We start from the raw sequence: 12,868 nt of genomic DNA, 5'->3' as shown, positions 1-12,868 counted from the left end.
AAGGATGGCAGCTGGCGATTTTGTGTCCATTATCGTCAACAGAACAAGATCACGAATAAGGATGTGTACCCTCTCCCGCGGATTGATGACGCTCTCGACTACCTTCACGGATCGAAATACTTCTCTTCAATCAACCTCCGATCCGCTAATTGGCAGATTTCGATTGATGAACTTGACCATGGGAAGACCGCTTTCGTTATACCGGACGACCTTTACCATTTTAAGGTTATGCCTTTCGTACTTTGTAATGTCTCAGCAACTTAGGAAAGAACCATGGATTCTCTCATTCGGGGCTATATAATTGGTCCACCTGCCTTTGTCAACTCGACGGTGTCATCGTGTTTTCCCTTCGTTCGACAACCACTTCAGTCGCTTGGCTGCTAGTCTTGAAGTCCTTAAGGAGGCTGGCCTTCAACTTAACTCTTCTAAGTGCCATTTTGGACACCGCGAAGTCAAAGTTCTTGGCCACCTTGTCAGTGCTGTCAGCATACAAATTTATGCTGACAAGATTCACGCAGTGAAGAACTTTCCCGTATCCTGCTCAGCAGAAGATGCGCGCAGCTTCGTGGGCTTATGCTCCTATTTTCGTCGGTTTGTCGAAAAGAAGCAACGGAGAGGAAACCCGGCGCACAAACGCATATACAATTATTTACGTGGGGGAAGATAGCGGCAAACGCGCAGGCTGGTACAAAGGTCGCAGCTCCAGTAGACAGCTGACCACTTCCTCTTCGTCTCTACTGCGGGCGCGGTCCTGTCCAAGTGCACAATAACAATATAATTGGTTTTCACAGTTCGTGAGATCTGCAGTAAATACCCCAAATGCACTCGCACAGCGCGGAGGCTGGCTGCTCGGTATCTCTTGCTCTTGACGGTTACCGCGTTCAATAAAAAATGATCGACACGTCTATCTGCGTGCGCCACACGAGAGACGTTGTCCTAGACAACACTCGACGCAGCTGTTATAACTTTGGGGATAAGGCCACAGCAAGAGGCAGGTGAGAGTAACTTGCTTGTTGAAGAGACGAAGAAAGACACCAATTTAGGCTCCCTGCAGCGTATGCAGTGGGCTCGACGGGGCGGCGCCGATCATCGCAGCCACCTAAGGCAGCTGCTTGTTTCAGAATGATGGCGCGTACCAAGAATGGGGCGATGGCTTTGGTTCGAGTTGCCACGCATTTTCTGCGAGCATGCATTGTAGTTCTGTTATCCACAGCTCTTGAATTAAGTAGTTCATTTTTCGAGCAATATCACAAAAAGAGTACGAAAGTTATTCTACAAAAATTCCTTTGGGGCCCATGCCTCACACAAAACTTAGGTGCAGTGTGGCGCATTTTACGTTGGGACATCTCTGTATTAGTGAAATCAACGTGCTTCCTCGACTGACCCACAAGGAATGTAAAAACAAGTCACTGCGACGCAGGCCCAGACTGGCATACTTAATAGTGCGACTTACGTTTTTCCGTTTGCTGAAAAAAGGAGCTCAAGATACAAAGACAAGCATAAACGTTTCCTTTCTCTACCTAGTATAATAGTGTAATTACATAGTATAGTATAGTAATTTTGAATGATTGCGCTTGTGAGCTGATGCGTGCCAATACGCGCAACATTGGTTCCTCTTAGTGAAAAGGGTTCAAAATCTAAATCAAATGGCCAAGGGACCCTCATTACAGTTGGTCACTTAACTCAACATAGCGTTACTGTGGCAATTGCGGCGAAGAAAAATAGAATACACCGACGATTACGATACTGCGTAAAGCGGAATTTGAGCGCAGCTCTGTAGTGTTTTCATTTGGCGATATATAGGCGGGCGAGGACAATCTGTCTCTAGCGACGCATTGCAAATGGATCAAAGTGTGGAGCGACTGCATCGCCACACTCAAAGAAAGGTTTACACCCTTTGAGTTGTATCTAGACACACAACAATAAACGTCATCTGTCTTGTCCGAATTTTCTTTCTTTAACGCTGCGAGCCCGGTACTTCTCAGTAAGGAACGGCCTGCGCATTATCAGCATGACATAGCATTGCCAACAGTAAAGTAGCGGGTGCGGCGTTTTCAAGAAAGGAAACGCAAGCAAGGCAGATTACGATTATTGTTCTGCGGCAGATATGCAACCCAATGGGTGTAAACTTTTTTAGAGGGCAATCGGGAGATCGCGAGAGGCGGCGCGTGCGTGACGCAGGGACGCGATTCACAGCGACCACCGCGGACAGACCTCTCCTCCTCCAGAGCTTTATTTCCATACATGGTATCGGTGAATGTACGAAGGCGTGCTACCATGGCGCCATCTCGTAGCGGTCGTTGCCGCAGAGCCTGTTTTGCGCGACACTACGCTTTTCTTCTCACGCTTTCGCCCTACCCTCCTACTCCCCTTTCCCCATCATGGTTCCGCTGCACCCTCCTCCACCGCTTTATTCTTCGCGCTCTCTTCACTATCGCCGTCTTTCACCCCCGCTGCGCCCCGCGTTCGCTCTTTCATCCTTCGCTGTGCTCGTTCGCTCGGTTACGCCGGCGTTACACGCAGGAACGGGCGCCTTAGATCTGCGCTCTAAAGTTTTTAGGGGTGTACGTGCCAATAATACGATATATTAAGAGTCACGTGGCAGTGGGAGGCTCAAGATGAATTTTGACCAGCTGCGATTTTCAAACATGCACCCAAATCTATGCGTACGAGCGATTGCAGCATGTTTCCGTGGGCGGATCATGCTACGTCCTAAAAAAAGTTTATCACGGAATTTCCACAGAGACGCGTAATACAGTTTTTAGACATTTCCTTGGTCTTCGAAAAAAAATCACGTGTGTTAGCAGTACTCCCCTAGATCTTCGAAGCCATTGTCAAACTTTCAATCCAAGCATTCCAAAGTAGTAAAAAAAGTTGCCAGTAAAAAGTTGCAAAAAAAATTGCCATGTCGTGCCTGAAGTCTTTCCTCAACAGGTTGTGTACGCACAAAATGAGCGCCAGTGTTAATGCACAGGTCCGGCGCCTATTACAAGCAGGTTGTCCTAACTTGGCAGTGGCCGCTATGGCTGAACGCCTGAATAAGTCGATTTTGAGGGGAACGGACGTGATTACAGAAAGCAGTAATAGCAAAGAAAAAAATAGTAGTGGCTATTCCCTACATTTATTCAGTATCGCAAAAGCTCAAAAACGCTGCAAGTAGATAAGGTGTTGTTTGACTACTCCCAATAAGCTAGGCAAAGTATGTGCTGCCGTGCAGAGGAAAAAGGAGCAGGTGAAAGGCAAGAAAAGAAAATATTTGTCCAGTGAAGTACATAAGGAACAACAATTTTACTGACTGTCGTATGGGTGCGGTATATAAAGTTCCCTTTAGCTGTAGCCATTTCTACGTAGGGCAAACGGGGCGGTGTATCAATCGGAGGCTAATGGAACATAAAATGTCGTTAACCGGTGGATCGCCTTCCAGTCTTTTCTTACATTGCCAAGAATGCCAAGATCGTAACTGCACACTTGAGTAAGATGAATGCGCGATATTGTATATGCATAGCAATGAAGATAGGCGTCTTTTGGCCGAGGCATGGCATATCAGTAATGGTGGAAGTGCGTGCGTGAGTCAGCCTTCGACTACCTTACATAAGGAAGAGATAAATTGCCTTAACAGTTATCTCCCACGTAGACCGGCACGCGTACCCGATTGACACGTGGTGCTACCATTCCAGAGCATGCGCAGATCAGTGTGTTTTTTCTTTCTTCGCCTCAGTGCTTCCTTCAATTGATAGTCGGCGCTCGTGCTGTCCACTTCTCTCATATCCATGTCTGCACGCCTTACCCCTATTTTGCATTATGAATCCTTACCAACTATCTCAGCTTTCACACGTTATATAACCCTCAAATTGCGAAGAATGCTTTTCCGGCATGAGAACTTTTGCAGGTTCATCACAGTTCTACGTACCAACGTGAATGCATTGTGAGAGGTTGTGTGTAGAGAAAAATAAGCACATTTGAGAATGAATAGGCACCAGCATGCCCTTTGCCCCTTGGAGAGTCTATCAGTGGTCATTTACAAATCTAAGGGATCACATAGCAGCGCAAAAGCATCCTTTTCTCGAGTCATACAATCCGCAGTAACAATACCGGAACGCTCGATAGCCTCCCCGACGCATGAAAAGTGCTCGGTTGCAAGCACCGCAGTGCACAGACGGACCCGGCCATGTCCACCCCTAAACTTGCACTCTCTCCGTTCGAATTGGCCGGCTGTAGAAAATCCGGCCAGCGCGCAATCTCGGAGCCCATGTCTTGAGAACGTAGCGTTTTATCCACTCAAGGGGCGGCGCTGTTGTCAATCCGGAGACCAGTAAGCACATCCCATTGCAATGCGAAGGGATTCACCCAGTAAGAACCGCTGGTAACGAACGCCCTTCAAAGGTTTAGACTTAACTGGAAGCGACAGCCGCTCAGCAGTCGAGATAAGCAAGGAACGTTTGCAGTATTGCTGGAACAAAGAAATCAAAGCCGCTTTCTTAAAGAAAGATGGTTGAACGCGAAGCTTTCTCCCATTGCAACGTGAATCAAAGTGAATGCCCAAGCCAGCGACCACGCAACGAACCCAGTAAATTCTGAGCGAACCGATGCTATGCATATGTGATTTAATTGTTTGTTTAGAATTATATTTTTCTAACGTTGAATGAAGACACATTCGTTAAGTTACATAGCCTTTATTTTAGATCATGTAGCCGTTGAATACACGCACACGCACACACTTTCCCGGACGACTCTACACTTGCACAGTATTGCCTTGTGATCGCTGTGGTAGACGGTCAAAGGCTCTGCCATCGTAACGTGACACAGCCTACTTGCAAACTTGAGATCAATGCAGGAACGGTGTTGCGTCGTGGGACTCTGCAGCGTCCTCAGTTTCAACGAGTAGCGATCTAGTATGAAAATCTCGATCTATTTGCCGTGCTCTTTGCTCTTTCACCACATCGATGTTAATGTCACGGCACTCGAGGATCGGCTTGCTAAGTGGCTTTAAGGTCTTCATCATTTCTGCCAGGAACGTTTCCGCATCACAACGAGACGTGTTTGGTCTGTTGTACACGCTGACAATCACAAGACCAGTGGGCATCTTGACTGGGCAAGCGTATCCCACATGGCTTCTGCATGCCGTTGCCGATACACGGGATCCGCCTTACGGGCATGATTGCGCTCACGCTTACGTTCGCGTACGGCAGCCTCTTTTTCTGCCGTTCGCTGCACCCGGGGCCTACCCTGGTGACGACGGGGAATGCACTGCGCGACGCGCGTAATGCAATGCAGAGATAGGCAGCTCACCTGGGTAGCGTGGCGTTCAACCATCTTTCTTTTAGAAAGGGGCTTTGATTTCTTTTCCCAGATCCTAAGAGAAGCCCGTGTTCACGCGCGCTTGCTGTCTCCGATAAGCAGGCAAGCTCAGTTAATCGCGACAGGGGTGGTGCCATGCCTAGCAGACGCAACTTGCGCTTCTAGTGAACTTTGTGCGCATGGGCAACTCTTGCTGAGCTCGTCGCTTCGCGTCGTTATCAGGCACTGACCAGCTGGCCAGTCGACGCTGGCGCGGTACTGCGAATCTAAGCTGTAGCAAATGTGTAAGTTGGCTTTCCTGCAGTGCGTATTCGGCGCTCACTGACGAATCAGTGAAACATAGAAAGCTTCAAGAGCAGGGAAAGATTGATACGGCCGAATCTCGGACAGTCATAGTTAGCGGTACAATGTAGATCTTCAAGGGGGAAAAGAAACTTTCAGAAAGTTCATACAATAATAATAATAATATTTGGGGCTTTACGTGCCAAAACCACTTTCTGATTATGAGGCACGCCGTAGTGGAGGACTCCGGAAATTTTGACCACCTGGTGTTCTTTAACGTGCACCTAAATCTAAGCACACGGGTGTTTTCGCATTTCGCCCCCATCGAAATGCTGCCGCCGTGGCCGGGATTCGATCCCGCGACCTCGTGCTCAGCAGCCCAACACCGTAGCCACTGAGCAACCACGGCGGGTAGAAAGTTCATACAAGAAATGCTAGATAAAAAGCATATATAGCATACCTGACTAAATCACGCATGCTATTTGACTATATATGTGGCCCCGCCCCGTTTCCATGGGGATGCCATTAAATTATCATCATCATCATCATGGGGGGTGAACAGCTTCGAATCCAGGATTGTGTGAGAATAAGGGGGTCAATTTATGACACTCACCGAACGACAACAATGCGACAGATCGGCATACATGGAGACACGGAGGCTGTGTACATACCGCGTCCATACGTTGATCTGCCATGAGGACGACCAGGTGAGCATCGATCCAAAGCATACGAAGAACAGTTTTCAAGGCTGCTACCGGATGGGCGATCACATTCTTAGCAGCCGCGGCCAATGTCCGTATTGCATCCACCTGCATGGACGCGTGCACAAACTGTGATCACGAAGTGAGCGTCAGCGTTTGGAAAACTGCAAAGTCCGATGGTCACAGGTGAGGATGCCACGCGGGAGGCTTTCCTTTAGGTTTCATGGGTGTCTTGCTTTTGTTCGGTAGCAGACATGGCATGCTATGCCCCGGGAGATTGAATGGAATCTCTGTACTGCCAACTTCCAAAGCCATCTTTTAGCTAACTGGGATAGAAATAAATACTAGATTGCCCTTGCTTTCACCAAAGTATGGTTGCTGAGTTTTTCAACATGACTGACTTCTGTAATGACACATTTTTGCTTCTGCTATAAAATTAAACGGGAAATTATACGGTTTGATGTTATTTCTAAGCTCGTTCTAAAATATCTTACTTTGCTTTGTGTTCCAGTATATGTTCTGTGTCGTGGCTTGCAGCTAAGTATTTCATCCAGAGTGAACTGACACTGACAACCCAGATACAGGTAAGAGCGGCAGAATCGCAGTATTAGTATACTTTAAGGGGCGCAGGGGTCCACAGCTTGACGTTTACGGGCGCCATATGCGTTCGCTACTCTACAGTATGATCTAAAGTCATAGTTCGCTTAGTAATATGAAGGAAGTTTTCGGTGACTGAAATGAGAACACCCTGTCGCGTCAGCACTTTCACCGTCTCAGGTTCATAGCGCTAAATTTGCCTAGGTTTGGACAAAAGTTCCTATTTCTCTGCATACAAATCTCGTGAAATTTCGTTGGAGTTAGCAGCACGGCTGGAAAGTAGCAAGGGTAGCCGAATGCGCGCAGAACGTCCTAGTGTCAGAGCATCGTTCGCTATTCTGATGACCCCGGCGTATAGGCCCTGCCTTTTATCAGCGCGTCTATCGTTTCTAACCGCTTAATGTAACCATCATGCGCGCAGCAGCATGTGTGCACCCGTCTGTCTATGTTTGAAGCGGGTAAGCACCGGGAGCTATGAGGAGAATACCGAAATATCATAGCGCACAATACTCAGATAAGACTACGGTTCAGTGCCGATGCACCGGCCGTCGACATTTTCGCGGCTATGTTCGGCGACATAGCGCAGAGAATCGTGCCGGTCGGCGCTCGCGTGAGATTATTAACGCTCTTGGAAAGCTGTACACAAGCGTTTCTACATTACCTATTCTTGAGAACGTAGCCGCTACCCGAACACAAGAGGCCGTCCTGAGTGGCAGAAGGCCGTAGTCATTGAGACACTTAAGAAAAATTTTGTACAGCCATGCGGTGCAGTCGCAGTGGTTGTTTAGGGCACTAATTTTCTATTGAGCCTACCGGTGACTCGAATTAAATGCTCGCCCCCAAGTGGCCGCGTCGAGAAACAGCTGATCCTGGTTCAGGTTTGAAGCGAAAGAAGCCCTCCTATCACCGCATGCGCTGAATGTCTCGTAGTTCTCAAATCGTCGGGATGCCGCCGCTAACAAGCCCGAAAATGAAAAAAAAACGCATGTCGAAAGATTTGCTGTGTACAATTATGTGTGCCATAGAGGTGAAAACACAGAAATGTACGAAACATATATATATATATATATATATATATATATATATATATATATATATATATATATATATATATATATATATATATATATATATATATGACGAAAAAAGCAGACGCCGCGCATCGGAGAGAGATATAGGAAAGAAACTTCGCATCGAGAAAGGTGACAACTAATATTATGCCAGTTTGTTCGAAACACTTCAATCGGGACTTCTTCCCTGCGAGCAGAACACTGCTTTCAACATCTTGCTGGCGTTTCAAATAGCGGAGTGTGATTCGCTTAGGTAGGCGATATGATAAATAGTAGTGATGTAGGTTTAAGCTTCGTTTGGCTTTGTTTCTATACAGCTTTCTGCTCCAGCATTAGTATTACTAATGCTCTAAGTAGCAGGAATATTCTCGCTAATGTGCGTTTGTCTGCAGGCACGGTAGCAGGAATGACAACTGTCTCGGAAGATCTAAAGTTGATCATGATACATGTTATGCAGCGAGGCGACAGATCGTTTTCATAGCATCCTTAAGTTTAGCAGTGCAAGCAGAAGATTGCGTTTCCTCATTCAATGAGTTCAATTGTCAGTTTATTTGCTGGCAAGAAATTTACAAGCAGCCGCAAGCAACGGTCGTTCTAGCTTTGGAGCGTTTGACCTGCGCACAGCGCTGCTAGTTTGTTTTCCGACACTGAGCACACACCTAAATTCCATTACAACTAGTTGAGTTCATTTCGAGCTCGTGCATTTGCACTAATACAAGTTACTTTGCCCAAAAGAAAACATTCGCTAATTTTGGAAACCTGCGAGAAAAAATTAAACTTGGTCCGATTGGTTGTTTTCACTTGGCTTTCAGAATTTCTACAGGCGGCTCGTGTCGGCTGTAGTTGCAAGCCCGAGCCCTACCTCGAACACTGCGCACTACAAGCACGAATAGCTACCAGTCATCGGATGCAGACTACCTTATACGTAATAGCTAACTATTAAAAAAAAAAGGTGCAGCCCCGACTCAAAACTGAACTCTAATTTGTTTTTATCCCAAGACACAATGACGAGATAGCGTTACAGTTTTTAGCCTCAGTGCAGAATATCTGTATTTGGCTTCTGAAATCAAGACAGACGTAGCTATCTATTTATTATGCGATGCTCCATGGGATATACTACAACACCAGTCTCAGTGCGGAGTCGGCTGTGAATGTCGACAACAGTCAAGTATCGAAACTTTAGCAGTGCTGCGAACAAGCGCATGCACCTTTTGGAGGCCCGTCACGCGTAAACACCTCCTTTTTTAAACATCCGGCTCACTTGAGAGGTTCTCTGTATTTAAACAAAAACATCTGATGCAGCTCGCTGGGCCGGCCGGACATTGGCACGCAGAGCGCAGCGATTTCCGTGGTTTTGACACTGGAGTCCTTGAGACCGATCAAAATAAGGTAACCGCCAGCAAGGATACTTTCGGCTTTGACGAAGCACGTCGATTCGACGCCACGAACGAGAAACGCGTGAGCGCATCACCCAGCAAAAGAGCCACAGTGAACCTGGATGTCGTTGCCACCTTTGTTTATTTGGAGAGTGTTGCCAGCACAAGTAATAGATTCTGGAGTTGCCGATAGATGGACATACGTACACGTTGGCAGCTGAGAGCTACAGCTGTAAACCGTCAGGCTGTTTACAAAACATACTACCATTTCTTCTGAGCTGCTTCAATTGAGGGCGAGCAGCGATGTTCCGCGAATCTCCTTCCGCGAATCTACCAGCACTTACTGGCTCAAAACGAAGCGTGCGTTAGCTTGTGCTTTATATCCACGTCAACAGGTGTTCAGACGTGCGCGTTCGCAGTTTCCTAACACAAGCCACTCTCCTGGCAATAAGATAGCCAAAGTTCATTGTACTCCAGGTTAAGCACATCAGAAACTAAATAAACTGAATAAATGGAAAACATACGGCTAGGAAGAAAATTAAGTTGCCGATTTTGTTGTACAACTTAAGACATAAAAGATGAAACAGACCTCAATGAACTTTGATGCTATATAAAGGGTGCTTTCTTTTTTAGATAGTAGATTTTTCATAAAAGAGCTGTAGCTTGCAACCAGATGTGGTGATTCACAGAGTTCCTAGGCGAGGCGGACATACTTTGCCGCTAATAACGTGATCTTCGCAAGACTAATTAAAACAAATTTTACGTTCTTATTAGTGCCTTAGGGGCAGTTGTTTCAAGGCTGAATTTGTAGGCAGTCACATTTTAATGCAACATCACTTTTATATATCTTGAAAACTGCGCCTAGTTCGACATATATCTAATCGGATTGCAACTGCAAATACAGGCAATATCGAAACTGAGCGCCGGAGGAGCGCAGGAAAGGAGGCCTCGCTATTCGTACCAGACCGACACGTCCCGCGACAACAAGCTCGAGTAAGTTTGAAACTTAAGCTCTCGACCAGTCGCGGCACCTGCTGGTACAACACGCTTTGTCCGGCAAGTGTGTGCGGCTGGGCGTCGCGTAAGGATTTACCGCGCCATGCTATCATTGAAACTTCGCCCGACACATATGTACGGGGCGCTGCCGTCTGTCACACAGCGGAAAGCATTCAGCCTCGATATCGCCTCGAGTGAGCTTTGGAATGTGATGGTGAATACGGCGAACAAGGTGCGATTTTCAATATTTTTAAAAGATTGGATTGATGAAAATATAGCTGCCTCCAAATGTGCCATATAGAGAAATAACCCCAATGCACTAATAAAAAAGTAAATAAAATGTTTTGTTAATTAGTCTTTTCAGAGTAACTTAAGCAGCGGAACGTGTTTCTGCGTCGCCGTAAAGCTGGCATGTAACGAAAGGTATCTCATGGCGAAAGCCTTTTTGTAAAGTATGGGTATTGTCCAAAAAAAAACTCGCCGTTTCGCCCAAAGTGCGAAGCATGAATTGCGATAGCAAAGTAGTGCACAGCTATACGCAGTAAAGATAGTAGTATTATCGGCCGTATAGACGCGTAAACAAAGGCATACGAACTAAATTAACAAGCATGGTATCACACGCGCATAAGAAAACATGAACACATCTCACTCGATGGCTGCGGAAACTCGCTGTCAAAACGCTGGAGTGAAGAAGCGCGGCATCAGAAGCGAACGAATTGACCTTCGTGCTGCCTCTCGCATGAACTCTGTCCCTGACACAGGTAGCTTTCAAGATAGAGCGGCCTGGACAGGTACGCGTGGTCGCCCTTGTATAACGCCCTCCAGCCCTCCCCACTTGCCCCTCGGAGCCTTGCGCGCGACGGAAGACGGCGCTCTTCCTCCCCACTTTCCTCCCTTGAGTGCGTGAGTTTGAGCCGCGATCAGCGGCTCACCCTCGCACCCTTTCACTGGCACATACAACATACGGCGTGCGATGACGAATTTATCGCCCTTCGACTTTATACGGAACCTCACGGCGACGGCAGAAAGACGCCTAGAATGTCTATTTCTTATCCCCCCCCCCAAAAAAAAACACCCTGTACATGGCTGATACTCTTGTTAGGGCCACCGTTGCAGACGAAACCACCTAGCAGCCTCTGCAGTGAACCGCAGACAATATTCGACCATTGTGGGCACGTCGCGCGCACGGGGAGTAGCTAGGCACATAGCGTTTGCGCACAAAGTTCTTAAAGTGCGACAGTTCGCAAATGACGTGATGTCACGCGCTCCCATGCTCATGGTCAGATGTCAAGGTGATGTGACAATAAAGCACGCAGCAATATGAAAGAAAACAGCTGCAGAACATATCGTTCGGAAGCCAGGTCAGGCAAGCTGTTGTGCCGAAAGCTAAAGCACTGTAACTATGCCAACCGTGTGCTATCACTCGGAATGAAGCGCCAATGGTATGAAAAAAATTAGCCCGTTTATGTCCGATTACTTCAAAATGAGATGCGTAATCGGAAGTAACCGCGCACTCTCCCCGAAACTAAGAATGTGTCAAACGAATCAACCCGTTGTCGTGCACACCGGCGACCGTAGTAGAAAAAAAATTGCCTTCTAGTTCATTTTCTCATATTTGCGTTTCATTCCGTACATGGTGTGTGTCATAGCAGCTTTAGCGTTACTTTCGGCAACATTTACAGTTATGGCCTCACCCATATGCCGGCGACGACGTACCTTGGACCTGACGAAACGCCTCAGTTGCGTGGCCTTTTCTTGGCCCAAGGCGACCACATGGCCGATGATCTCTTCGGGCTGGCGGAAGGCTATCGGGTAACGTTGCTCCAGTTCCTGCAGGGCACGACATGCAAGCGCGTCCGCGTGCTGAAGTTGCGGCGACAGTGCTGCCCTAAGAACAGGCGCCCACACTAGCACGATGATCGCACTGGTGCTTTCGGCTGCTTCCACAAGGGCGGCCATCCACGATAAACGAGTCTTGGCTTCATGGTAAACTTGAAACACTCGGTCGAGAAGTCTAGCCAGCAAGGGAACAGCGATGAGACGCGCAATGAATTGGAACGGGGGCACATGGAGTGCAGGTGCCGCATTGTTCGGATCTGCAACTGCATCCATGACAGCGTCTGAATTCCTTAGCAGGCCTAACGCTACGGCTATCCTGGCCCTGTGCTACACGGTGCCACTTCTGCCACAATTCCTTGCCAGAATCCGCCAGAATATCTTTTGATGCAATCGCGCATGTGCGTGCATCGGTATCTGGTTCCATAACGTCGGGCTCTCGACGTGATGCAGAGCAAGACGAGCAGCTTATCAGCAATCGTGCGATCATTTCGCGACGTTCTGCCCATCTCTGTGGCAGGCTGAAAAGTCCACGTGTCCAATTTCATAAAATTAGAACAAAATACGCAGTGTTTTTAAGCTTCATTCGCACTAGCAGCCAAGGTGGAGCGGATATGACGCCTAAATCGTATAGCCAAAAAGATCAGCGTCTTACGAGAAGTTGCAGCGTGAGATTTCGCGAGTGCAAATGCGAATTTATGGAAATTATACA

The 12,868-nt window shown here is 47.4% G+C and overlaps 1 protein-coding gene across 2 annotated transcripts in view; it reads right to left on the bottom strand.

Annotated features, from left to right (window-relative positions):
- The window catches only part of LOC142578115 (uncharacterized), a 104,342-nt gene extending 91,836 nt beyond the window's left edge, over positions 1 to 12,506 (bottom strand). For both annotated transcript variants that reach the window (XM_075687525.1, XM_075687526.1), the window contains exons 1-2: positions 12,037 to 12,506; positions 6,252 to 6,389 (exon numbers count right to left, since the gene is read on the bottom strand). In XM_075687525.1, the coding sequence (XP_075543640.1) occupies positions 6,252 to 6,389; positions 12,037 to 12,432 (534 nt within the window). In that variant the 5' untranslated portion in view covers positions 12,433 to 12,506. The remainder of the gene's footprint in view (positions 1 to 6,251; positions 6,390 to 12,036) is intronic.
- Positions 12,507 to 12,868: the final 362 nt, after the last annotated feature.

The sequence above is a fragment of the Dermacentor variabilis genome, chromosome 4 (genome assembly GCF_050947875.1).
Source record: "Dermacentor variabilis isolate Ectoservices chromosome 4, ASM5094787v1, whole genome shotgun sequence".
Taxonomy (NCBI): domain Eukaryota; kingdom Metazoa; phylum Arthropoda; class Arachnida; order Ixodida; family Ixodidae; genus Dermacentor; species Dermacentor variabilis.
Note: the sequence above shows the minus strand (reverse complement) of the source record. Positions and strands in the feature narration are given on the sequence as shown.